General features: G+C 34.8%; 1 protein-coding gene across 1 annotated transcript; it reads left to right on the forward strand.

Moving 5' to 3' along the window:
• Positions 1–1,453: 1,453 nt before the first annotated feature.
• On the forward strand, positions 1,454–17,066 carry LOC129724527 (uncharacterized). The gene is made up of 3 exons (XM_055679496.1): positions 1,454–1,824; positions 15,008–15,129; positions 15,197–17,066. Exons 1-3 carry the CDS (start codon positions 1,729–1,731, stop codon positions 15,288–15,290), a joined length of 312 nt encoding a protein of 103 aa, XP_055535471.1. The 5' UTR covers positions 1,454–1,728; the 3' UTR covers positions 15,291–17,066.
• The last annotated feature ends 8,447 nt before the right edge of the window (positions 17,067–25,513 follow it).

The raw sequence follows: 25,513 nt of genomic DNA on the forward strand, positions 1-25,513 counted from the left end.
GTGTGTAATAGATATAAGTATAGCACTTTGATAAAAATCCTAAGCCTAAGCTAAGCCTCAAAGTAATCAATCAGAATTTTTTTAGTACCAAAGCCTTTGGACTCTGCTCACATGAGATCTTCATTTCCAACTATGGCTCTCACCGGAAAGCACGTGCATTGCAGCACGTGGCAATGCATGGCTTTATCGGCAGCCGGCTTTTGAAAACGGCCACCAGCATAGAAGCACATTCCAACATATCATTCTCTCTTCCAACAGATGCTACATAACGGCCGAAGTTCATTCGTTTACGGCCGGTCTTGCGTTCATCCCCACTACAACGTCAAAATCGTTCAACGTCCACTCTCTCTTGCCAGGGATGCCACATATACAGATTTTTCTGTATTTTACAGATTTTTGAACTAAAAAAGCAATACAGAATCTGTATTACAGAATAACAGAATATTGCCGAAAACACAGATTTTACAGATTTTTTTTGTTATACCGACGAACTGAAATCAATTTCAAAGGTAAAATTCGATTATACGATTTTCAAAGTTTCGTAAAAAATAACAACATAAGGATTATGTTGGTATCGATGCTGAAGAAGTGGAATCTGACTTGAACAAAGCGCGAAAATAAACGTATCGATGCTGAAGAAGTGGAATGTGACTTAAACAAAGCGCGAAAATAAACGTTTCGAAATAATCGTCAGGATTTTTATGCAAAGTTCGTAAAACAAATTGCAAAGAGATGCGTATCCACCGATCCTGTTGTGAAAACGGCAGCTTTAAGTAATCTTAAATCGTTCGTGAAATTGGAAAATTTAAACGATTTGATGCGTCAATTTCCTAAATTTGTAACAGTAACTGACTGACAAGGGCTATCTAACGAATTTTGGTCGCTTGGAAAACACTTTTTGAACGGAAAATTCATTGATACAAATGATTTAACTTGGTTCGAGTTGTTGACCACCACTGTAGGCGGGATGGTAATTTCAAGTTTTCGTTACAGATCATTTGTGAGAATTTTTCCACTAATCTACACTCTTCTGCTTACTTAGAACGCATACTTTAATATATAGTTGAAACCAGAAATTGCATGGCCTCTAAGCTAATGATCTCAATTTTAAAAGCTGAAAGCTACGTTGCAGACCAGGGAGGAGATATTAATATTAAATAAACGAAAGCTTTGAAAAATAAATTTACCAAAACCTGTATAAATATCACGTAGAGAAAAATGAATCTGTTTAAATATATTCTGCAAGTAAAAATGTTTCCATCCAACATTCTGTGTTTGCTCGATACAGATTTTTAATACAGATTTTTTGGCCCGGAATACAGCTATACAGATATTTTCAAAGAAAAATACAGATATAAATGTGGCAACCCTGTCTCTTGCTCTCTTTATTTTGTTCGCTCTATTAGCTCACCAGTTTGCTAGGTGCTCATAAATTCTTCGGCATATGGGTCGGAAAATTCATTCACAATAAGCTCGCGGCATCGCACGGAGGTCGAAGTAATCGGTGTGTATTCTCGTTGATTCAGATTTGTAAACCTGGTGTAACATACAGTCTACTACCACAACCCGGTGGACATAGTAAAACTGGCAGAGACGTTGTGTCTAGCAAAACAGACAGACTGATGCAATCTAAGAATAGTGCTCATTTGAAAACTTCAAACAAATAGTTTTAACAGTTTTTAAACCGTTTCAAATTAAGTGTACCAAGTAGTAATCAGTATAACAAACATGTCTCGATTAGTGCAAGTGAGTAGTGCGGCTTTGATCGTTTTAATACTGCTTAGCAGCAGTCAGGTGGCGGAGCAAGCGGCGACATTCCTACAGGTATTTATATTATTTTGCTCTCATAAATAGAATTGATAGTGTCACTTCTTCTTGTTGCCTATTAAAAACTCTCAGTTAAAAACTATTCCATTCTCCCCAACCAGAGTGTTATTGATCCGTCACCGATTTCTATCATACGGGAAAAATATTCATCTGTGTACGTAAACTTCAGCTCATTTACAAACTATCGTAAACAGTAATAGTAGCTTTAATAGTGAATTTCAATCGAAAAGTTAAAACGTCATAAAGATGCATTAACACAGTGGAAGCCAGAGTCGGTAGTTTAAATGGTTTAAATCGGTAGATTAAAAGCCAAATACAACACATTTGTTCGTCTGACCTTCAGCGCGACCTAAATCGGATTCTCACAAAAAAACGTGACAAAAATGCTCTACGCAGTCAAAACAAACAAATCGAAAAGTGAAAAAGAGTTATGTAATAGCTTGCCGGCGTATATTATCCTATCAGAGAGGACAATTTGTGTGATATGCGATTCAAACAGTGCATCTCGAGAGGATGCAATGGAAGTATTCCGGTTGCAGTCTCTTCTTTGTTTGTTGTGTAATAAATTTATTTACTTATTTTTATATTTGTCTTTTTGAAAATTTCATCAGACCTGTACAAAATTTATTCATCGGTGATAAAAAATAAAAGTTTAATTTGATATCTCGAAAAAACTAAAATTATCATTAGATTGATGCGCAAAATATTAAAATTTAAAAACCTATATTGCATTTTTCAAATAAAACTATAACATCTACTATGTTTATTTTATAAAAAAAAAATATATAAACCTCTTGTATTAGCGTCATTAGCGGTTACGTCGTTTTACCGTCAGTAGTGTACATCGAAGGAGACTGATTACTTTTATTTTTATTACTATTGAGCAATTCTCGCTGAAACTAGGCCACTAGGTGCACGAAGTCTTTCAAATTTGATATAAATGCACATAGTTATTAGAAATAGAGAAAAAATGATAATGCCATTTTTGTTTGATCGAATTTGTTGACCCCTTGGTCACCAAGGGGCGGAACAGTTTTCACAAAAGTTGAAATTTTAGCAATTCTTGATGTATTATTTGAGCTATATCTCTGAAAATCGTTATGTAAAGTACTACAAGTAGCACTTTTCTGTAAAGGGGAATGATAGGGCTTTCATTTGAAATGATCATAATTCAGGCCGCCATCTTGGATTATATCAGAAAATTGCAATTTTGACCGTGTTCGCAACTACCGATTTTCGATCTGAGACCAGCATTAGAAAGCTGAGAAAAAATGCTATAAGATTCAAGAAAAAAATTAGGTGAGCATCAGTGTTAACCCATGAATTTAACCTATTTTCCAAGCTGAGTTTCAAAATATACAACGTACACCGCGCGATCAACGTAGTAACCTGTCTACTGAGACCAAGTGGATGCACATGTTATACCCTGCTAGCTCCATAAATCATAATCGATTGATGCTACAACTAGTACACCACAACACTGGCATGTTTGATACTAACAAAGCGATAGGTTTTTTATAACTGAGCAATTCCACAAAAAATGTACCAGTTTTAACATTTTTTTTATATTGTCATTTGGCTGAAACTTTGCATAGACGTTTCTATAGGCAAAAGATGTCATTTTATGCTATTGGTTTAATTATTTGGAGCAAGACTCGTTATTAAGAAGCTCTTGAAAATTCTATTTAGGGAAGGTATTTATGATTACAAATATTTTTAGGGCCAGAACGGTTTGTTTGATTGGTATGACGTTTTCGATAAAGTTGTAGATCATAATTTTGTCTTTCCGAAAAATATACACTCTATAACATTTTCTTTGGTTGCGTTTTTAGGAAATCTTTTGTAGTTTTTATAAAAAAAAACAGATTTTAAAAAAATGAGGTATCGGCTCTATTATCGTCAGGTTTTACCTATTATCGTCTGGACGGTAAATGATGTCCTAGAGCGCTATTTTTTTGCATGATGGTTCTCCATAATACAGAGCATCTTCCTGCAAAAGATTAGTTCTCTAAGTCTTCATTAACCCCCCGGGCGATAATGGGTAAAACCTAACGATGATTTTACATTTTTGTTTTATCTTTTTCTCAAAAAAAAAAAATTTTAAAGTGTATATTTTTTCGAAGAGACAAAAATATTAACTACAACTTTATAGAAGACATCATGTATTTGTAATCATAAATACTTTCCCAAAATAGCATTTTCAATTGGTTCTCAATAATGATCCTTGCTCCAAATAATTCAACCAATAGCATAAAATGACATTTGTGGCCGTCTTCAGTTTCAGCCAAATTAAATTTTTTTGTGGAACTGCTCAGTAATAAAAAACCTATCGCTTTGTTAGTATCAAACATGCTTCTGTTGTATTCATCATTGTCACTAAACTCAAAAAAAAAACAATAGTGGCGTACTAGTTGAAGCATCAATCGATTATGATCTCTGGAGCTAGTAGGGTATAATATGTGCATCCACTTGGTCTTAGTAGACAGGTTACTATGTTGATCGCGCGGTGTACGTTGAATATTTTGAAACTCAGCTTGGAAAATAGGTTCAATTGGTGGGTTAACAGTGATGCTCACCTAATTTTTTTCTTGCATCTTATAGCATTTTTTCTCAGCTTTCCAATGCTGGTCTCAGATCGAAAATCGGTAGTTGCGAACACGGTCAAAATTGCAATTTTCTGATATAATCCAAGATGACGGCCAAATTAAAGAATTATGATCACTTCAAATGAAAGCCCTATCATTCCTCTTTACAGAAAAAGTACTTTACATAACGATTTTCAGAGATATAAATTTCAACTTTTCTAAAAACAGTTCCGCCCCTTGGTGACCAAGGGGTCAACAAATTCGATCAAACAAAAATGGCATTATCATTTTTTCTCTATTTCTAATAACTATGTGCATTTATATCAAATTTGAAAGACTTCGTGCACCTAGTGGCCTAGTTTCAGCGAGAATTGCTCATAATGAAAGTCTCCCAGCTGGTTCATGTCAATTTGATTTATCATAACAAGTCTTTTTTTAACCATTTATTCTGAAATTTGAGTTTGTTTTAAGACTATGAGATAGAAATTTACAATGTAAGTAGTGTGATTCAAATTTTCATCAAAAAATATATTTGAATCATATTTAGAGTGTAGGCACGTTCGAAGCCCTAATTCAGCTTATGTTCGGCAGCAAAATATTCATATTTATGATTCAATTTTAGACAATTTTGACGAAAACGTTTAAATATGAAAATTCGAAGTGAAATATTGGGTAACATTCTAGGCTAGGTTAGAAAAATATACCTTGAAATGAATAAGTAGAGCTCGCTTTGACAATCTGTGGTCATGGGTTCGAATCATAGCTTTATTCCCAGGCTGGCTACTTATTCTTCATTGGTTATACTAGACAGGATGAACGAGGCTCGGTATAGTAGAGCAGTTAGCGTAACAAAAAAGGGTACACACTAGCACGAATAAATAATAAGCATGTCGCTTACTTCTCAATAGTGCTAATGGCAATAGAAGTGCGAATTACAGCAAACAATATTGCAATATTGCAATAGATTAACGTTTCTGATCACTGTGACAAGTCCATTTGCTTGAAACCTGAGTTTGTTCATTTTATTTTGAGAAGATCAACCTTTGTACAGCTTCCTTTTCTTCCATTCCATTACATACATTGTGCAGGTTAAGAATTTTATTTTTCACAAGTCATCAATCGATTATTACTTTAAGTTATTTGCAACATTTTATGACGACATAAAGTTTCCTAATAAGAAAAATCAAACTGTTTGACCAGTTACGTGAAACTTGATACTTGATGGAATGTTATTTTGACCGCAGGTCATACAAATTACGACCACGTACAGCGGGATCCTTTTTAAGAAAGACGTTCAAAAATCTTTCACATCATTTTAGTTACGTTTTTATAAATTTTTCGATTTTTATAAACACCGACTGTTTGTATTTTAGAATTTGCGAGATCGTGAATTGGATTTTTAATTATTCCTTACAATCAGGAATTGAATTTTTCTGCAACGAAAATCGCATCTATCAATTCGGAATATTCTACAAAGTTGTATCAGATCATTTAGGTAGGTACACAACTCTAGAAAGGTTTCAATATCGTCCCCAATTGTGGTGATAGCTATCACGGTTTTTGGATTCAAATATTGAATATTCGAAATTTAATTGCAATATCTCAAACTTATGTGTGAGTGTTGGAAAAAATTCAACTATATCCCAAACAGGTGTCTTCGGGAAACGTTCATTAAATCAACCATTTCACAACTTGGCCGAAAACAAAAACTGGCTATCTTGTTACTGCTAAAGTCCTTAACAATAACTTTAACGAATACATCTTCACGCTCAAAGTCAAGGGAAAAAATTTGACCATCTTTCCTTCAGGTTGGTCGCGCTGTGCGGCGGTAGAAACATCAAATCAACGTGCTCCCTAGACGTTATGGTCTATACAAAGTGCAACATTGACATTCTTTCTAGACTGGCAAGTGCCGACATTGTAGTCATATTACCTACGTAGCGCCCTGAGTACTTTGCCTTAGCACGGTTTCTCGTGGCAAGCGTTTTACTGCGACAAAAAAACGTTAGTGTTGGCGACTTTGTATGTGATGTAGCAGGAAATCATCAAAAAATTATTATGTTGCGGCTTCGAGAAAACACGGAACTGCGTCTGCCATAATTTAAAGAGAAAAAATTATTATTTAATATTCCTAGATATTTGTTTGACTTTGTACACTCTTTTCAGTTTTAATTTTAAATAATAGAGTTCTCGTATAATTTTGTAAAATTAAGCTCAACGATGATACTTTTTAGACTAGGAACAAATCTCCTCAATACCAGCACAAATTTTTAAGCAATTCTATTCCTGGTAAATATACAATAACGATGAAATATTTGCTTTAAAAAAACTAAAGATCATACTAGAAAAACAACAGTATCTGCAATTTATACTACACGTGCATTGTAACTATCAGTGTTAAACTACTACGTTTCAACTTGCTGGCCAATTATGCTTGATTGCGAGGAAAAAGTAAACAACGGCTAGGCAAAAGGAAACAGAAATATATTTCGTAATGTTTCAAATTTCAAAATTTTGGCTTCCTGTTTCTCATTAAATCGTTTGCACGGGACACTCCCTCGTCACAGACGGTTCACCCCACCCAGCAATACAGCGACAGGTGTTAGATTTTTGTGAATGAACTCAAACCTGAATGGACAGCCGACGCGCTCTATTATCGCTCTATTCCAACCAACGTCCGCATCTCATTAGACCTGTTTATTTGGCTGTTTGTTGACGAAGTGTTGTTGTTTGTGTTCTCCCCATATGGGTCGTAGCTCCGCAAAACAGATACGCTCTCGGCGCTGGTTTAACCGAAGCAAACAAGTTGTTTTTCACCAGTTTTCTAGATCAATGCGTTACGAAAAAAGAATCCCAATGTGATGCTCTTAGATACACCGGTTTGTAGAAATGTTCAAATTTATTAAGCTGCTGTAAGGTTATGTTTGTTCTGCGAGAATATGCCTTCGTGATAGCATTGGTAAAATAAAATTATTGTTTTTAAAGTTGTTGCAGCGGTGAGCGCTAACTACAAGAACCCAGCAGCACAATCATCCAAGAGTACAGATTCAACATGCAAATGATGTATTCTTAGGAAGTTAAATCATTATAATTTTTGTTACTTACAAGACTGTCATGAAAATCAGGGTACAAACAGCTGACGCAACTTCTCCCTTTTCATGAATCACGCAACCTGATATTCGCAACATCGCCAATAACAATTCTATTCAAGACCTGGTGTTTGCGATCATTTACAACCCTAGCAACATCGCTAAGCGAAAGTAAATTATTTATTTTTTATTATTTATGTAGCAGTAGCATCAAACAACTGCTTCTGATGATGTTCAGAAGGTTTCATTCAGATTGCTCAAGTAGTATTATTATTAAAAAAGTTTTCAAAAATGAACTATTTTCGAGCATATTTTGCCCTTATAATTGTTATCAAATCTTGTTTTCAAGTAGTGATTTTAAAATCAAATATTTGAGAACTAGAGTATTTTTCCCAGTAATATGTTTCTGTAATATTGATATTCAATGTAGAAACGCTTTTTATACGAAATGTTTGCTTTAAAGTTGGAACTATTGGTGAAACGCGAAGCCCGGACCAGCATTGAATCATGATCCCACCAGTTTACTTCTGAGACATCATCGCTTCACTTAGTTTATGCTTGATGTACCCAATGGACGATTTCACGTTTAATTCATTGGAACAGAATATAAATTATGAAGCTTGTTTTCTATAGAATAAAACCTCTCAAAAACGACGGAAGGTTTACAAATTGAAGCCAAACCGTTTAAAACTTCACTACAAACAGCCCACTAGGTTTCAAATAGGAAAAGTAAAACTCTTTGTCATCCTTATTCAAAAAACACTTTTTCCTGCGTATTTTCTTCCAGTTTACGAGAAAGTGATAAATTGAAATATATTAAGCTTTTCCGATAAATGTATTTTATATATGATTACTAATAATATTAATGGTGAAAATGTGACAAGAACAGTCTGAATGGATCCGATCATGATACATTACCCTCTTACTATGAACGGAATATTGGGCTCTAAAGTTTTACACGGTTTTCTGCTTTTTATGTATCAGCTGAAAGATAGAGATGGTCGGGTTTCGGGTTTTCAAACCCGAAATCCGAGCCCGACCCGTACCCGACGGGTTTTTAAAATGGGTTTTAAAAAGGCGGGTTCAGGTCGGGTTTGGGTATGAAAACCCGAAACCCGACTATAAAATCTATGAAATCTGGGGTTCGGGTTTCACCATTCCGGGTTCGGGTCGGGTTCGGGTTTCAAAGAAATACAATTTTCGGGTTCGGGTTTGAAAAAAAAAAATTTCGGGTTCGGGTTTCGACCGAAAAAAAAATTCAAGTTCGGGTCGGGTACGGCTTTGAAAAACATCAAACCCGACCATCTCTACCGAGAGTGTGAAATTTGGTGTTAAATGACAATTTTCCCATATATATATATATATATATATATATATATATATATATATATATATATATATATATATATATATATATATATATATATATATATATATATATATATATATATATATATATATATATATATATATATTAGGGTGCCAACCAAAATGGTCATCTCGAATTTCAAAAAAAAAACTCTATACAAAATGTTCCCCTGCTCGAAAAAACACCCTGTGCAAAATTTCAGCTCAATCGGACTTAAAATGGGGTGGCGCAAAGCGATTGAAGTTTGGCTTTTCTGAAAACCGAAAAATCACCTAAGGGGAGGGTACGTGAAATTTCGGTTTTCGATTTTTTTTTTTTTTTATGCCAAACGACTTAAAAACGCCTGAAACGTCGAGAATTGGTGTCATCTGAAAATATTTTTTTTGCAAAATTTCACTCTCTGGGACTTAGTCGTTTTTTCAGTTGTGGAAGGCGGAGTTCAAAATGTTTAGAATTTATCTTTTGAAATTGATCACTAGTTTCTCGAAATAGCTTGTATAATGATATACACTATAACTAGTATCGAATACATTATGTTTCATTAGGGTGGTTCATTTATTCGGCATAGGGTGGTTCATAATATTGTGAAAAATGAGTATAGAATAAAAAAAAGCACTTCGGTTCGTTTGCTTGGTGTGACGTCTTCGACAAAGTTGCAGATAATTATCTTGTCTTTCCAAAAGAATTACACTTAAAAAATTATTTATTCAAAAAAAAAGTTAGAAGAAAGATTAAAAATTAATTATTCAAAAGGGCTCATTTTTTAAAAACTTGATTTTTTTAATAAAACCTACAAAAGATTACCTAAACAATGAAACGAGTCCGATCATTTAGAAATCAAGAAAAATAAGTTATCATATTTTGAAAAAAAAAAATTTAAAAAATATATTTTCAATTATTTTTATTAAAAGGTATATTTTTTTTTGAAGGACAAAATATTATCTACAACTTTGCTGAAGACACTATGCCGTTTCGACTATAGACATATTTTTAATTTCCAATAGATCACTCTATGAGGATTTAAATATATTTCTACAGTCAAACCTTTTATTTGATTGGCATAGTGTATCTGGCAAAGTTGTAAATGATAACTTTGTTCTTCCAAAAAAAAATAAACCCTGTGAAAAAAAAACAATAAATTTAAAAAAATATCATAATTTTTCTCTGATTTCTCCATGGCCGGTTTCGTTGTTCAGGAAAACTCTCGTAGTTTTTATGAAAAATCAGTTTTTTTTAAATGAGCTGTTTTGGATAATTAATTTAGAACTTTCTTTTATTTTTTTTTTTTCAAAAAATCAATAATTTAATCAAAACTATTATCTAGTAGCAGATAGAAAATGACGAAACATGAACACGAGGTTTTCAGACTTTTTATTTTGAACGTGCTTTCGCCTTGACTGTCGAATTTACAATAATATGGCTGCCCAAGTTTTAGGTTTTTCTTCCACACACTTTACACACATACATGTATACAGATCGGTGACTTCTAGCCAGTGTCGCCAGCAAATAGAATAATGATGCGAAACAGGGGTTATTTACAGCCCACCTAACGTAACGTCAGCTAAATAATACTACAATCTGCAACTTTGCCGAAGATGTCACGACGCTCAAACGAACCGTGTTGGCTCTAAAAAATTTTGTTATCATCAATACCTATCCAAAATAGCATTTTTCAATAGCTTTTCAAAAATGAGCTTTTCAAATCTGATTGAGATTCCTATACTCTTATTATCACTGAATAACATCGATACAGTCTTTTGTCCGATTATATAGACCATTTTACGAGACGTTTCTGAACTCAATTCATGAATTAAATTTTGACAGAAAGCTCGGAACCGCTGACATAACGCACGTAAAAGCAGCATCAATATCAGCAGGATCCGTGACACCTGTCAGTTCGTAAAATGGTCTATAAGCCAGAGCACTGTGTGTTCAATCAAGTGTTTGCAAAGGACATTATTGTGGTAAATAAAACGAATAAATTGTCTGGTACAACATTCGAAAGAACAAGTACAAGTGTCTTAGAGAGTATATTTTCAAACAAATCAAATAAAACATATTCCATCAGTTTCCACCGTTTTATGTACTTTTAAGACACTTGGAATCGAAAACATTTTTCAAATATTCAGATTCCATGTACCTCCCGTGTGTGATTTTGCAGATGACATGAAATCATTCACTATTTACCGCGAGACACAATCTTAATTTTAGTTGAGCTAATTTTTTTTGCACAGAGTAGTTTTTTGATACATTTTGTAAATTTGTTTTATATTATCTTGCCTTTTTACTTATAATTTTTCCAATTCAACATTGCCACCCTAACGACAATGATATAAAAAATATTATATTTTCAGGAATTTTTCTATTCGTATTCAGTGAAAAGTAATTTTTTTTATTTTATGCTCATTTTTACACAATATTATGAACCACCCTAATAAAACATAATGTATTCGATGCTAGTTATAGTGTATATCATTATACAAGCTATTTCGAGAGACTAGTGATCAATTACAAAAGATAAATTCTAAACATTTTGAACTCCCCCTTCCACAATTGAAAAAACGACTACTCTCTGGGACAGTAGATTTTTGCAAAAAAAAAAATTTCAGATGACACCAATTCTCGACGTTTCATGCGTTTTTAAGTCATTTGGCATCAAAAAAAAATTTCGAAAACCGAAATTTCACGCGAACCTTCATCAAGTGCGAGCTTCGGGGTAGTTTGGTGTATCCATCTCTTTCGGTGACATTATTGTATTTATACCACTCTAGAGCATCCTTAATGTTATGCTAGGAAGCATTATCGGGCCAAAAGATTGTTCGATTGTTATGCTTTTTAATCAAGAGTAACAACCTTCTATGCAACTACACTCTAACGTAGATTCTAACATTTATTCTACCACTCATGGTGCCTTTTGACGTGGGACTACGTCTTTGTTCTCTATGCTGGGACGCATTCTGTTAAATTCGAAATGAAACTGGCAAATGTTGCGTCAGATTTCAAACAATGATGATAGCATAACCGCATGATGGATAACAATGACCAATATGTTGTTGGATAGGTAAAATGTAGGACAATTTTGTAATACGCTAGTTATCATTATTATTTCATTACTGAATGGTATAAATTGATAAAAACTTTCAAGGACAAATTTACGCGAACAATGAACCAATTACATGCGAGCATTCCTAGCACAGACGACATAAATAGACACAATATATTCCCAATGATATTCTCTGTATCAATATCAAAAAAAAATCAGTGTCTCCCCATCCCAACAGGTCGATTAACGTTCATTGCCATGAACTTAGATTGATTTGATGTCTCGGAGGTAAAGATTTTTCGAAAAAGTTTGAAACAACCCTTTTTCTTGAACAATTTCCAAACCTGCTATTAGAGCGTAATAAAAGCTGATGTCTTGGAAGAAAACATGCTGGTAGAAGCAACAGTACCATATAGTGTATGTGGAGCATATTGCCGCTGGTCTCTAGTCGTCTATCATTGCAGCAGTACACGTCTTTTTTTGGCTTGCAATCAAGAAAAAACTGCAATGCTGTTATTGATGCTGATTAAAAATTTATCTCATGAATATGGTTACTATAAAAACCCTAGATAACTCAACTTTTTTTTTACGGTTATAAGTTAATTTTATTTCATTTTATCTTCGATAAACGCTAAATAATCGTGACCGGCATAACATCAAAAAAGTAAAATCCAAAAAAAAACAAATTTGTAGAAGAGTAAGGGCCGGCTAATGCCTGTGAATTTTTTGTCCATTTACTAAGATTTCTTCAGATTCTTTTTTACATTTCAACATTGTTAGATGATTTTTTTATTTTTAACTTTACGAATAAGATACTTATATTAGCTGTGTTCGTAATACAGTGAATGTGATTGTTGGCAAATGAAAAATAGCTTGTCATGCAAAAAACAAAAATGAATCTCTTTGAACTTTAACTTCGTTGTAATTGTTGATGGCTACAATTTTGTTACTGGAACTTGTTGATAATTTTGTTTAGCATATCTTCCTACTAGTGAACCTATGTAACAGCTTTGGAATTATTTTTCAGATAACAAAGATATAATGATTTTTTCAAGTAAGACAGTTAAGAGTTAAGTTAAATAAGACAGAACCGTTCATTATGATAAAGTAAATATTGTTGGATTTGGTTTTTAAGGATATAGAGTAAATTCTGATTTAGACGCTTTACGAGAAATTCTTGGTGCTTCGTCAACAACAATGATACGCTTGTGCGTCCCACGTTACCATTTCATGCAACCCTAGAGCTGTATACCTTGTTGTATTTTGTGTACAATTCGTTTTCTTGGTCGGGAAAAAGGTCATATATTTTCAAATTTTCGCGCAAAACGTCAAAAATGATAACCAGAGATGCCAGATGATTTTGAAAAATGTCGCAGCATCTCAAAAATTTATCTGTGATTCGAAAAAATTTCGCTCGCGCAGGCAAAGTCTGCAGAAATCTGCATACATTTTGAGAAACCTGCCCAAAGGTGAGGAGACTCTGAGCAAAATTTGCAAAAATCTGCGTAAAGCAAAGTCTTAGTGCTTCACTCCGATATGGAACTCGACCTTCTGTTTGTATACACAAACTTCGCAGCCAACTGTTTTAGTGTACAGGACATTTGCGGGGCTAGCGCTACGATCCTACTGACACTAACAGTCTCTCCCGAGCCGGAGCTCGAACCTACGACGACTGGCTTGTAAGGCCAGCATTGTACCTCAAGACCAGCTGGAAGGGCTGCGTTTCAATAAAAATTGCACAAGGACTCTAAAAATCTGCGTTTTGCAGACGAATCCGCACATCTGGTTTCCTGGATGATTATCTGTTTCATTTGGATATAAACAACAAGACGCATTCAAAGTTTAGCTGAATACTACCTACATGTAATTGTTAGAGTATTCATAATTAACGGAACAGTCTATACACATATTTGGAAGACGTTAGTGGATGATTTTCATCAAATTGCAACTGTGATTAAAACTCGTTGTTATTTGATTTGATTACATGAAGTAGGTATTAGTTTTTTCAACGTCATTTTTGGTACACTTTCCACACCATGCCACCCAACAAAAGATGTAGTCCTTTGTCAAAAATGGTCTAAAGCCTGTAGTACACTCTTTGTCTAATGGTCAAATATTTGACCCTCTGACATAATGGTCAAATTTATTCGACATCATGGTTGTTGTTTGCCCGTGTTTTGCCCCATGTTAAAATTGGAGAGTGACAAACAATTATCATTGATCAAATTTTTATCTGTCAAAAAGTGCCAAATATTTGACGCTTGGTCAAAGAGTGTAATACAGGCTTAACTCACTAAAACTTGCCTGATACCTTCTGTTTTGTTTTTTTTTCTCAGTGGATATTTCTCTTCAAAGAATTAGTTGACGTCGACTCATTTTTAGGTAGTTTTTCTATATAACCTATGATGCTTTAAATAATATGTGCTAAAACGCAAAACAAATTACTCTTTGGTCTAGCTATTTTTTCACCTGTGAAAAATAGCCAATTTTGCTAAGCCCACCCTGTCAACCCTAAGCATACACCTGTCCACCTTCACCAAACGATAGCCCTGAGGCTAGTGGCTTATAACGTTTGTCTTATCTCGTTCACAACCATCTCCAAATTAGCATGTTGGAACTTCCGGTGATAGGTATCGGCGAAAAGAATAGTTACACGGTGATTTCTGATGGTCAACATAACTAAATGTTATGTTATTGTTATTTCGTTCCACAATTTTGCACGTCCATCCGAAGATACTGTCTCAAGAAACGATAACTTACGACACAACCTCAACCACAATGAGTGTTGTAATCACTATTCCTCGACATTCCTTGTAATCCTTCGTTTTGGCCACTTTACCCAGGTTTGCTGCCTGGATTGCAACGTTGCTCCTTTAAACTAATTCTTTTAACGTCTAGAGATGAGCCGCTTCCTCATGTTGTTACCAAATCAGCGGGAAACTTTTATCACAGCCATAACAATTCGTTCACTTTAGTTCCAACACAGTTTTTGATAGAAAGCGATTTCTCTGAAGGTTCTAATTAATGTCCAAAATTACTTTTTTCAAAAATTAAACCATTTTCACCTTTCTATGTTTTTATCCTATTATTTCAGGATCTAACTCGTTTGTCTCGATCAATTGATTCACAAGAAGAAAAATGCGCTGACAATACGGCCTGCGGTTGGGCTATCTACAAGCCATTCACCCGGGCAATCGAAAACTACATGCGAAACACGTAAGTTTTACGATGAGCTGTACTGTCGAAAGTTAACATTAAATTATCTCTCACCCTCAAACTACAGATGCACTTGCCCGGACCATATGAAATGCATCCGTACTGATGATGACTTGTCGATCAGTGCGTTCGTTTACCGGTGCCGGAAAATGCAAAGCTAGAATGCGCCTTCAGTAGTTCCACTTGAATCCTCGTGGGTCACTCTTCCGTCTGTACAATAGTTTATGAATTGACCAACTGTAAGCTTTACACTATTTAAAAATAACTTCTCACTCTCTATTTAATTTATACTTTGTGGGAATAAAGGTCCCCTCCTATTCGCATAAATTTATCATACAGTCATTATTTAAAATAAACTACCAGACTCTACGTGTGCGAATATTTGGATAACTGAAACCACCTTCACAACTGTATCCTACCAGAAACTCTATGTAGGGGTCAACTGCAACTGAACAAAAAAAAACTAGCTAGTTAGTGCAAGTAATAAAAAGACACACGGCAGTAAAATTAGTAACTAGTTTATAAGGATTGTCAAACAGTTCCTTTGCAAGTGGATTAGGGATCAATGTTAATTAGCAATTACATTGTAACACGTTTACAAAACGTCTGTACAAGACACTAAATTTTCTTTCAAAAAGAACCCAGTTAATTTATGCCAATTACATGTAAAACAGATTGTTTGCAGATCTGGACATCTGAGCTAACAATTAGAAATCAACCCTTAACCAACAAATCGAATAATAGAAATGTATCCCATCGATCTAACTTTTCTCACATTTAATTCTGGTTGGATTACAGAACTGTGAATCATGCTTTGATTAGTGTAATTTAATCATCATTATTTCTGTACTCCGCAATATACTGTCTAGAAACAGTTTATAAGGCGGCATTACTATTTAGTTGTATGAAGTTCATCTCATTCTGAGAGAACTGATAGGAAGAAGCCTTTTAGAGAATCTTTTGATACAACAAACTGCGAATGGAGTCATTCTATTAAAATTCGATTATCCTAAACTTCAATAATGCTCCACAGACCAAGCAGATTTAATCGGAAAAACTTTGGCGAAACTTAAAATTTAGTGTCAAAAACCAATCTAAGACATTTATCTACTAATAAAGTTGTCTCTAGGCAAGGAAATTGTTTACATGGGCAAAAATCAAATCAAAACCTAGGTGCTAAACCACATTCCGATTTTGGAACCTGACTTTCCAAGGTTAATACAACATCAAAAGCCGGCCCACTGTTAGTAAACAATAGAGTTGCGGGCTAACGGCTTTAGTTATGTCACGCATACGAACAGTTTCTTTCCTAGTCGAGATTCGAATATATGACGACTGGATTGTTATACCAGCATCGTACCTCAAGACCAATTAGAAGGTACATAGCAAACAACGCCCTATATGAAACATACAATACGGAATGTGAGCACAGCAAAAGCGGCAGGTGCAGTAAAGTTAGAAACGTACTTAAAATTTGACTCTCTCTCTATCTGTTTCTTACTTGATCTTCCCCACCTTTTTTTTTTCACTACAAACCAAACCGCCAATTAACATTGATACTAATGAAAAATCAAACGAAACTATATTTCCTGACACGACAGTCAATACAGTATTTACCATATCAGCCACCAGATTCCACAGACATTCAATAGCTATCAAAACATGTCCATATTTGTGCCAAATTACAACGATAGCATCCATCAGCGAATACTCATAGCATGTAAATCAGTATTTGAAAAAGTAAAAATTTAACGAAAATTACAACGCACATCATCGGAACATTGTTTCTACAATGAAGGAGAATTTTTTAATGCAAGTAAATTAGACGTAGTTCGACACTTGTTACGACTGTAGTACCAAGTATGTTGATTTGTACCAAGTATGTTGATTGATAATGATTATTGACGAGGTAAAATAAATATTATATTAAATAAATACTGGATGTTGTTTGTTAGTGTTCCACTGTAGAAACGTATCACATGTGTATGAGTCATATTTAATAGGTAAGAACTGAACTATCGCTGGTGGAGGAACAGTCACCATCTTTGAGTATGAAAAAATGCACCAAAAGATCTGAGTACACCTTCAACTCGTTATGACGTTCTGAATCTCTGATCAAAATTTCGAAATCGTCGTACGGTACGTTTTTGAGTAAGGCCTCTTTGAAGGTCGAAAAATACACAAAGTGATATAAAAATATGATATTTTCACAAAAATTGTTCATCAATCTCCACAAGCAAAATAAAATCAGAAAAATTTAGCGAACATTCAGCATTAAAAAATGAATTCTTGCTTCTTGTCGTGTATTTTTACAAAAGAAAAATCTCGGCACTCATTAAGGCGTTAGGTCATATTTGTTGTAGAAAAAATGATGTAAAAATTCAAGTTCATTTGACAATAAATGCATTTATTTGGGTTTTGTTTGTGTATACTAGGCATTATAATTTTGATAATTTCGTTGGTAACTGGTTACAATTTTGGTATAAGATCCCATTTTATTCGGATTCACTAACATGAACAATCCGAAAAAACTTGATTGAATTAGTACTCCTAATCAATAGTGACAGCAGTATTTGTTGCTTAAGTTAAAAGTTTTGACGTAGAATACGTCTTACGGCAACAATTACAGGGACCCAATTTCAATTCAGGGATCCAATTTCAAAACCGAAAACATCGAGAGCGTCACAAAAATTGTCCAATTTCAAACGTTTTAAACCCAGTCAGTTTCCAACCGATTTCTGTCATTTTTGCAGCAATGGATTGGAAAATCATTTAAGCACCCGTCCAAATGCAGAAAATTGTAATCTGATTGTTTAAACTATTGTATTATTGAAAATTGTTGAACATTGTCGAAACGCAAATGTCGACTTTTGATTGGTCGCTTGCTGCCTTTCCCTAAAAAGGACGACAGAATGGAGTACCTAGTTAGCCGGGAATGCACTCTTTGGGCTATATAAGAAACCGTTTCTCTTCAAGCAAATCAGTTTACTAGCAGCAGCGGACATCAACACCGATGGCAGTAGGCGAAGTCAATCAGCAGCGGTCAACAGCGGCGGTGGTAGTGGTTAGCTGCAGCTCCTGCCTCTTTCAGTTCGGCTTCCCTTCGATCTGAGTTGGACCCCACCAGCGGTAATTCAATTCAGATATCGTTGGGTGAATAGAATCCGAAACTGAAAGAGACTCGCACCGCCAAGTGGTTTGAGAAGCCACCATCATCCAGCGTATGTATATATAGGATGTGTGCACATAACGTGTGTAAATATCTGTAGCGTGTGTCACTAATATATAAGGTGTGTGGCTTGCTATATAGCGTGTGTGGTTAGCGTGCGTGGCTTGCTATATAGCGTGTGTGGCTAGCTGTATAGCATGTGTGGCTAGCAGTATAGCGATTGAAAATTTCATATATACATAATTGCTAATAAATCACCTCATGTAGAATTTAATTATCACTGTGAATCATTCGAAACTAAAATAAAAATTTGCCATGTTGAAAAAAAATTATTCAGTTGTCAATAAATAGCATTGACAAACACAATTAACCTCAAAGTTTATCTGCAGAATTACTGAGCTAGTGAACCTGAATCACATAATTTTTCGCGCAAGTCTTACTAATTGCAGCAATCAGTTGTAGAATTATCTACACTATCGTAAAATGCAGAAAATTGTTATTTAAACTGTTATATCATAGATGGGGAATGCACTGTTTGCCCTTGTCTTTGTAGCCGCTGCCTAAATTAAGATATCTTAGTGCAACTTGATACAAAAGACAGCCTCAAAACAATTCAATTTCATTCTTGTTTTAGATACTGCAGCAAGTGAAACCGCGGTGCCGGCTACAGAGGTAAACGCCATCTGGAGCAAAGAGACTATTAAATTAATTAACCCCAATTGAGTGTATTCCCAAACCTATCCCAAGAAATACATTGACATAAGACAGGCTGTCGTATTCTACGTTACCTCTGCGGTCGTGTTTTATAAACAACCTCTTCATCTATTTTTTTTGTGGCGAAACTCAAAAACAGCATAAATTTCACCGAATATTATTCAAACTCATTACCGCAATACTTTAAATCCGTTCACATTCCACATGGACTGAAAAATCGTCTGTTTATTTGCCACCTCCTCCCCCCGTGAAGAACCGTGGACACTGACTTTTTGACGAGATGGTTCACCCGCAAGGATTCTCTGCTAAGAAAACAAACTATATATGTAGTATAGTCAAGATGATAGTGAGATTCGGATCGGATGGTCGTGGCTTCGAATCTTAGTAGAAACAGGCCATTCGATGTCAGAAAGGACTTAGGCATGGGTTTATTCATAGGCTTCCCACTAACCTTTCCTTTACGCTGAATTCTACAATACCTTGACGATGATGATGATGATGGTCCCGCCACATACCCCTACAAAGGTTTGAGCTGGACGATTTATGTATAGATAGTTAATGTAATCACAATTTCAATCAGTTATACAAAAAAACGAGCTGATTCCATTTCCAGATATAAACTTCTTCAAAAATTGTTTTCTTGATTCACATCGGTAGAGACGTGAATTGCTGTAGAGCTACACAAAGCTAGCACAGGGTTTTCATGACCTTCAGTCAAACTAACCACGACTACTTCATGTATATTCTCTAAGCATTCAAATAACAATTTAAGTTTCAATTGTAAAAGAATCCATTTATATCTGACTTCCACGCGCGAGGCTCAAACTTATGTAGTCACTCTCTATTATTTTTTTAGGCTACAACAATATAAAGGAAAAAAAATCCAATATCTCCACCGCGACGAACGCAGTAGTTTTGTCATTAAATGTTAAAAAAACCTAAATTAATCCACCTAGCGGTCAGACTCAGCCTTTCTCATTCAAACTTATTATTTGTAAAAATAGATTTACATGATTGCTTAAATCCAATAAAGATATATTCACTCTTTGGGTTCTTGAATATTGATGTTGTATTTGAAGTATAAAACATGCAATTTGACGTAATGTTAGTGCTCAAGAAATAGCGAAATAAAAGAAACGACTCTTAATTTCGAACAATTTAATCACGAGCGATACCGGAAACGTACAAATACATACTATACCACATTTAAATCATGTTGAGGCCATATATATTGATCAAAGCAGGTGAGGTGTTGAATAGTCTTTGAATTTCATTTCTTTCCAAAACTTTTGAACAGCATATCAAATTGTCATGAAGTTTGTTATTTGTAAGTTTGAGAGATGATTCGGTTGTATGACACTAGTGTTTTTAAAATAAGTCGTGTAATACTTGAGATAATAGACTTTCGTTGTTTTAACAATTTAATAAATAACGGTTGCTTAAGTTTGATAACAATCAAATGAAAAGGGAACGTATAGGGCAGCCAAACTTTGAAACCACGTGTTCAATCATAATTCATCAGTTAACCCTTAACTAGCCCGTTCATCTGATATCAATATTGTTCAAATCGGTTGTGTTGTTTCTAAGATAATGAAGTTTCGTGATTGTCACATTTCGATACATTACAGACGAAGTTACAGTCCGATTACACAATTCAATAGGGTGTTATGAGGCAGCTAGACCTTTCATTTGACACTAATTTTGTGGAAATCGGTTCAAGCATCTCTAAGAAAAGTGAGTGAGTCCAAGTAGTCTTCGGAATATGTTTCTTTTCATAGCTGGATTTCACATTTTTAAACATAACAGGCAAAGTAATAATCCGTTTGCAAAAAAAATTAATAGGGTCTTATGGGGCAACAAGACCTTCCATATGACACTGATTTTATGAAAATCGGTCCAGCCATCTCTGAGAAACATGAGTGAGATTAAATAGTCTCCAGAACACGTTTCTTCCCATAACTTCTGAACCACAAGTTCAATCTTCATAAAATTCAAAAGCTAAGGTTTTTTAGGTAGCCCGTTCATATGAAACTAATTTTATTCAAATCGGTTGTGTAGTTTCTGAGATATTGATGTTTCGTGATTTTTACATTTTGATACATAATCTATAAACTAGAAATCAGATTACAATAAAATTCAATGAGGTCTTATGGGGCAACTAGACCTTTCATTTGCAGTTAATTTCATTGTAATCGGTCCAGCCATCTCTGAGAAAATCGAGTTAGATTGGGAGAGCGTTACACTCACACACACATGCACACACACATATACGACATTCGGCCCTTTTGAGCACTTTTATACCTTTAGTTTTTGCAGTGATTGCTATACCTTTCTAGGAGAAAGGCAAAAAGTGGCTTTTAATTTCAACTTCAATCCCGAGCAAGGCCGCAAAAATCGAAATAGTAAAATTTCAAATTTAAATGATGTTGAGGCCACAAATTTTGATCGTAGCTGTAATTTCAAACCGTCGGCGTTATGTGATTTCACATTTTTATGACCAACGGATAAAGTTACAATCCGATTACAATGAAATTCAATAGCAACCTATGGGGCGACTAGACCTTTCATTTGACACTAATTTTGTGGAAATCGGTTCAGCCATCTCTGAGAAAAATGAGTGAGTTTAAACAACCTCAGGATAACTTTTCTTTACATAACTTTTGAACCATAAGTTCAATCATAACGAAATTTAAAAGTTAAGGGTTTTGGAGACAGCCTGATCATTTACAACCAGTTTTATGGAAATCGGTTGTGTGGTTTCTGAGATATTGATGTTTCGTGATTTTTACATTTTGATACATAACCTCTAAACTAAAAATCCGATTACAATGAAATTCAATAGCAACCTATGGCGCAACTAGACCTTTCATTTGCAATTAATTTTATGAAAATCGGTCCAGCCATCTCTGAGAAAAGTGAGTGAGAAAAAAAAGTTGCACATACACACACACACATACACACATACATACATACATACAGAAAATGCTCAGTTCGTCGAAAGAGGTCGAGTGGTATATGACATTCAGCCATTGGGACCACTTTTATACCTTTGGTTTTTCCAGTGATTACTTTACCTTTCTAGGAGTAAGGCAAAAAGATCTAATATAAATTATAAATGAAATTTTTCAACACAACCATATCCGTTCGTAAAAAACTTCGTCAGTTACAGGCTTCAATTAAACGATCAATAAATAAATAGGTTTCGAAAATAAGTATTTAATACAAAATAAATCCGTTGTTTAAACTTCGTCATATAAACTCTCGTCATTGTTAAAACCTTTAAATTTCGTTCTGTACAACAGAAACTTTCACGTGTGAAATACATTGTCTCTTGAACTCCGCAAGTGTTGGTGCACGTTAAACATGTCTTGGCATCGAATTGAAAAAATGTATACCTTCATAAAATAATGAATTCTGTGAAGTTCTAGTTAAAAAGAAAGGTGTTCATATTTTATCCGCGTTTCTAGTGTTATATCTATGAAAATGTTTTCCTTTTTTAATTCGATCACACAAATATTGAGGTAGCAAACCTTTAATTATTTTAAAAATGAACACCATAGACAAATAAACAATTCGTTGCTTCACGGATTGCAAAGCGTCCAACATAAAAGCAGAGGAAGTTAATCTATCACAATTTAAAATCAAACGCATTATTCTATTCTGCAAACGCTGTAACCTCAATAATTGTGTGTTACTGGCCAAATACAAAAAGGTAGGGCAAAAATCCAAAAGGGGCAAGATGATTGACTTGTATAGCTGTATTTTATTACTAATTGTTAATTCGTTTTTCAAACGGCATAATATTCCATACTTCTTGGCAATTTTATTGATAACATGTCAATGTGAGCGTTGAACTTTAGGTTGTCATCAATAATCACGCCAAGATATTTAATCTCCCGAACGTGACCAATTGTCTCATCATCTATTATAACAGAGACATCGTCATTTATCACGGTGCGCGAGAAAATCATAAATTTAATTTTATCAATATTCAATTTCAATTGCTTATAAGCCATCTGCTTAGAGAACGTAAATCTTCATTCAAGTGTGAAGCGGCTTCTTCTAAATTTCTAGCTGCAATGAACAACACGGTGTCATCGGCAAAAAGATTTATGTCACAAAAACGTAAAACTCGTCGCATGTCATTTATATACATAATAAACAAAAGGGGCCCTAATACACTTCCCTGTGGAACTCCAGATCATTCTCCACGGGACCAGATACTGAATCACTAAAAACAGTCCGTTAAGTTCTGTCAGACAAATAGCTTGCAAACCATCTGAATGCAGTACTCGAAATTCCAAAGCGCTTGATTGTGTTCAACAATAAGGGCCTAGAAATTGTTTCAAGAGCGCGTTTCAGATCCAAAAAACAGCAACTATTGTGTCGCTATTCTCTAAGTTATCTTTCCATTTTGCAAGAACTAAATTCAACGCGGTTTCACACGAATAGCCTTCCCGGTAGCCAGATTGTTCCGGAATTAATAACGAGTTACTATTTAAATATTCTAACAGCTGACCTTTAACAACAAGTTCTAATATCTTTTCTAACGTGTGTAACATATTGACGGGACGAAACTCTTCGGCTTTAATCGTTCCAGCAACCTTTTGAATCGGAACAACCAACGATTCTTTCCACACTGTAGGCACGTGCCCAATTAGCAATGATTCATTAATAAGGTTCAGCAGATTGTGACCAATAACATTGAAGCAATCTTGAATAACCCTAGCATTTATATTGTCTACTCCAGCCGTTTTACCTAATGAAAAACAAGGTCATCCGTTGTGATTGGGTGAAAACTATCGTTAGTCGGCTGTTTTATTTCATCCGGTTCATCGACCAGTTCAATTGATTGATTGATCAATGAAACACTATTGACAAAATAATCATTAAACTTACTAGCAATTACTTGTTCTGTTTTTTTATAATGTGCCATCAAAAGTTATGGACCGCGGTTTACAATTACTAGGTTTTAATAAAGATTTCAAAATTCTCCATAACTTTTTGCTGTTGTTTTGATGCTGAGTAATCTTTCTCTGAATATATTCATAACGCGTCTTTTTTAACGCTTGTGAATATTTATTACGCGCGATTGTGTACTCATTTTTAATGACTCTGACTGTTTGATCTACAAATCTTTTTGTACAATTTATCCTTTTTGCGCTAAAGACGCAAATGATCCAAATTGTACCAGCTTTTCGCGCTCTTTAAGCATACAAATTTATGTTCAACTAATTGATTCGTACACGTTTTCAAAATACTAGTAAGAACAGCTGCAGAATCATCTAAATTACCGGACGCGATTGGAAAATCCAAGCTTCTTTCAACAAGATTCGAAACAGCCTGTTTCGAATATTTTCTCCAGCATTTCATTTTTTTAAATCATTATTCTCACTCAAGTTATCTGATACAGTGATTACTAATGTCTCATGAACGGTTATTTTTATATCAGAATCCGTTACGTGAGATTAGTTAAGTATAGTTAATTAGTTAATTTATTACGACACATTGTGTGCCCACTAGCGCCACATAGCGGTGAAATTTCACACTGAATTGGCTACCATACAGTAGCCTTTGACCCTCTGAACAAGTTTGCTGAAAACCGCAACTTTCTAGGTTGTCAAAAACACGAGATGTCCGCCTATTCCAGGTTATGCTAAACTTTTCGGGAGATGTTGCAATATTCAAACTGGGTGTTGCAATACTCAGTAAAGCGATTCCAAACGTATGACGGGTAGTGTGAGTGGCGATATTTGACAGAAGGAACGGGGCAAATAATAATATTAAAACTGGCCAGAGGGGCGCCTAAGGAAACGACTCCAGAGTGACCATATGTGACGATATTTGGCAGGATGAACAAGGCTCGGTATGATAGAGCCTATAAAAGGCAGGGTAAAATCATATTACATACAAACACGGATTAAGAATAGGCATGCCACTTCTCAATAATAACACTGGTAAGCTCAGGTTTCGCCCTAAAGCTCGATTCAATTTTTTGTACGGTTTTGAATGTTCGATTATTTTATTTTCACAATTTTTTTGTGTAAATATTTGAACGGTATAGGTATGCGAAACGGGCATATCCAGCTAGCGAAAACATTGTTTCATAGGTATTCGAGGAGTTTCAAACGATTTTTTACTCAATTTTTCAATGCTATTTCTCGCACAAAACAGGTTTGACTGTATCCTCTTTTTTCATACCTTTACTACTTATACCACATACGCTGATATCGATGCTGATCACCTTACTATACAAATTTCGTCATCTCACGGAACAGATTGGCTTCAAACATTAAATGCTTTATTGTTACAAAAAAATCTTTGAATGAACATCAATCGAAAAAACAACCATAATTGCAGCCATTCAGGCACCATTTGGGCGAAAAAGTTCTGCAAAAAGGATGCAAATTGTTTCAGATAGGTTCGGAATGATTGGAATGGTGTCCCTCGATTGAGAACTTTTATTTTTAAAGTTTACTAAATCAGTTTCACATTCTGAAA

Source organism: Wyeomyia smithii, chromosome 2 (assembly GCF_029784165.1).
Source record: "Wyeomyia smithii strain HCP4-BCI-WySm-NY-G18 chromosome 2, ASM2978416v1, whole genome shotgun sequence".
NCBI classification, from domain to species: Eukaryota; Metazoa; Arthropoda; class Insecta; order Diptera; family Culicidae; genus Wyeomyia; species Wyeomyia smithii.

Bases quoted from the DNA above. Each gene is read 5' to 3' on its own strand.
- LOC129724527 (XM_055679496.1), top strand. From the start codon at position 1,729: ATGTCTCGATTAGTGCAAGTGAGTAGTGCGGCTTTGATCGTTTTAATA. The intron at 1,825-15,007 runs GTATTTATATTA...CTATTATTTCAG, and splicing joins AAGCGGCGACATTCCTACAG to GATCTAACTCGTTTGTCTCG. The intron at 15,130-15,196 runs GTAAGTTTTACG...CTCAAACTACAG, and splicing joins GAAAACTACATGCGAAACAC to ATGCACTTGCCCGGACCATA.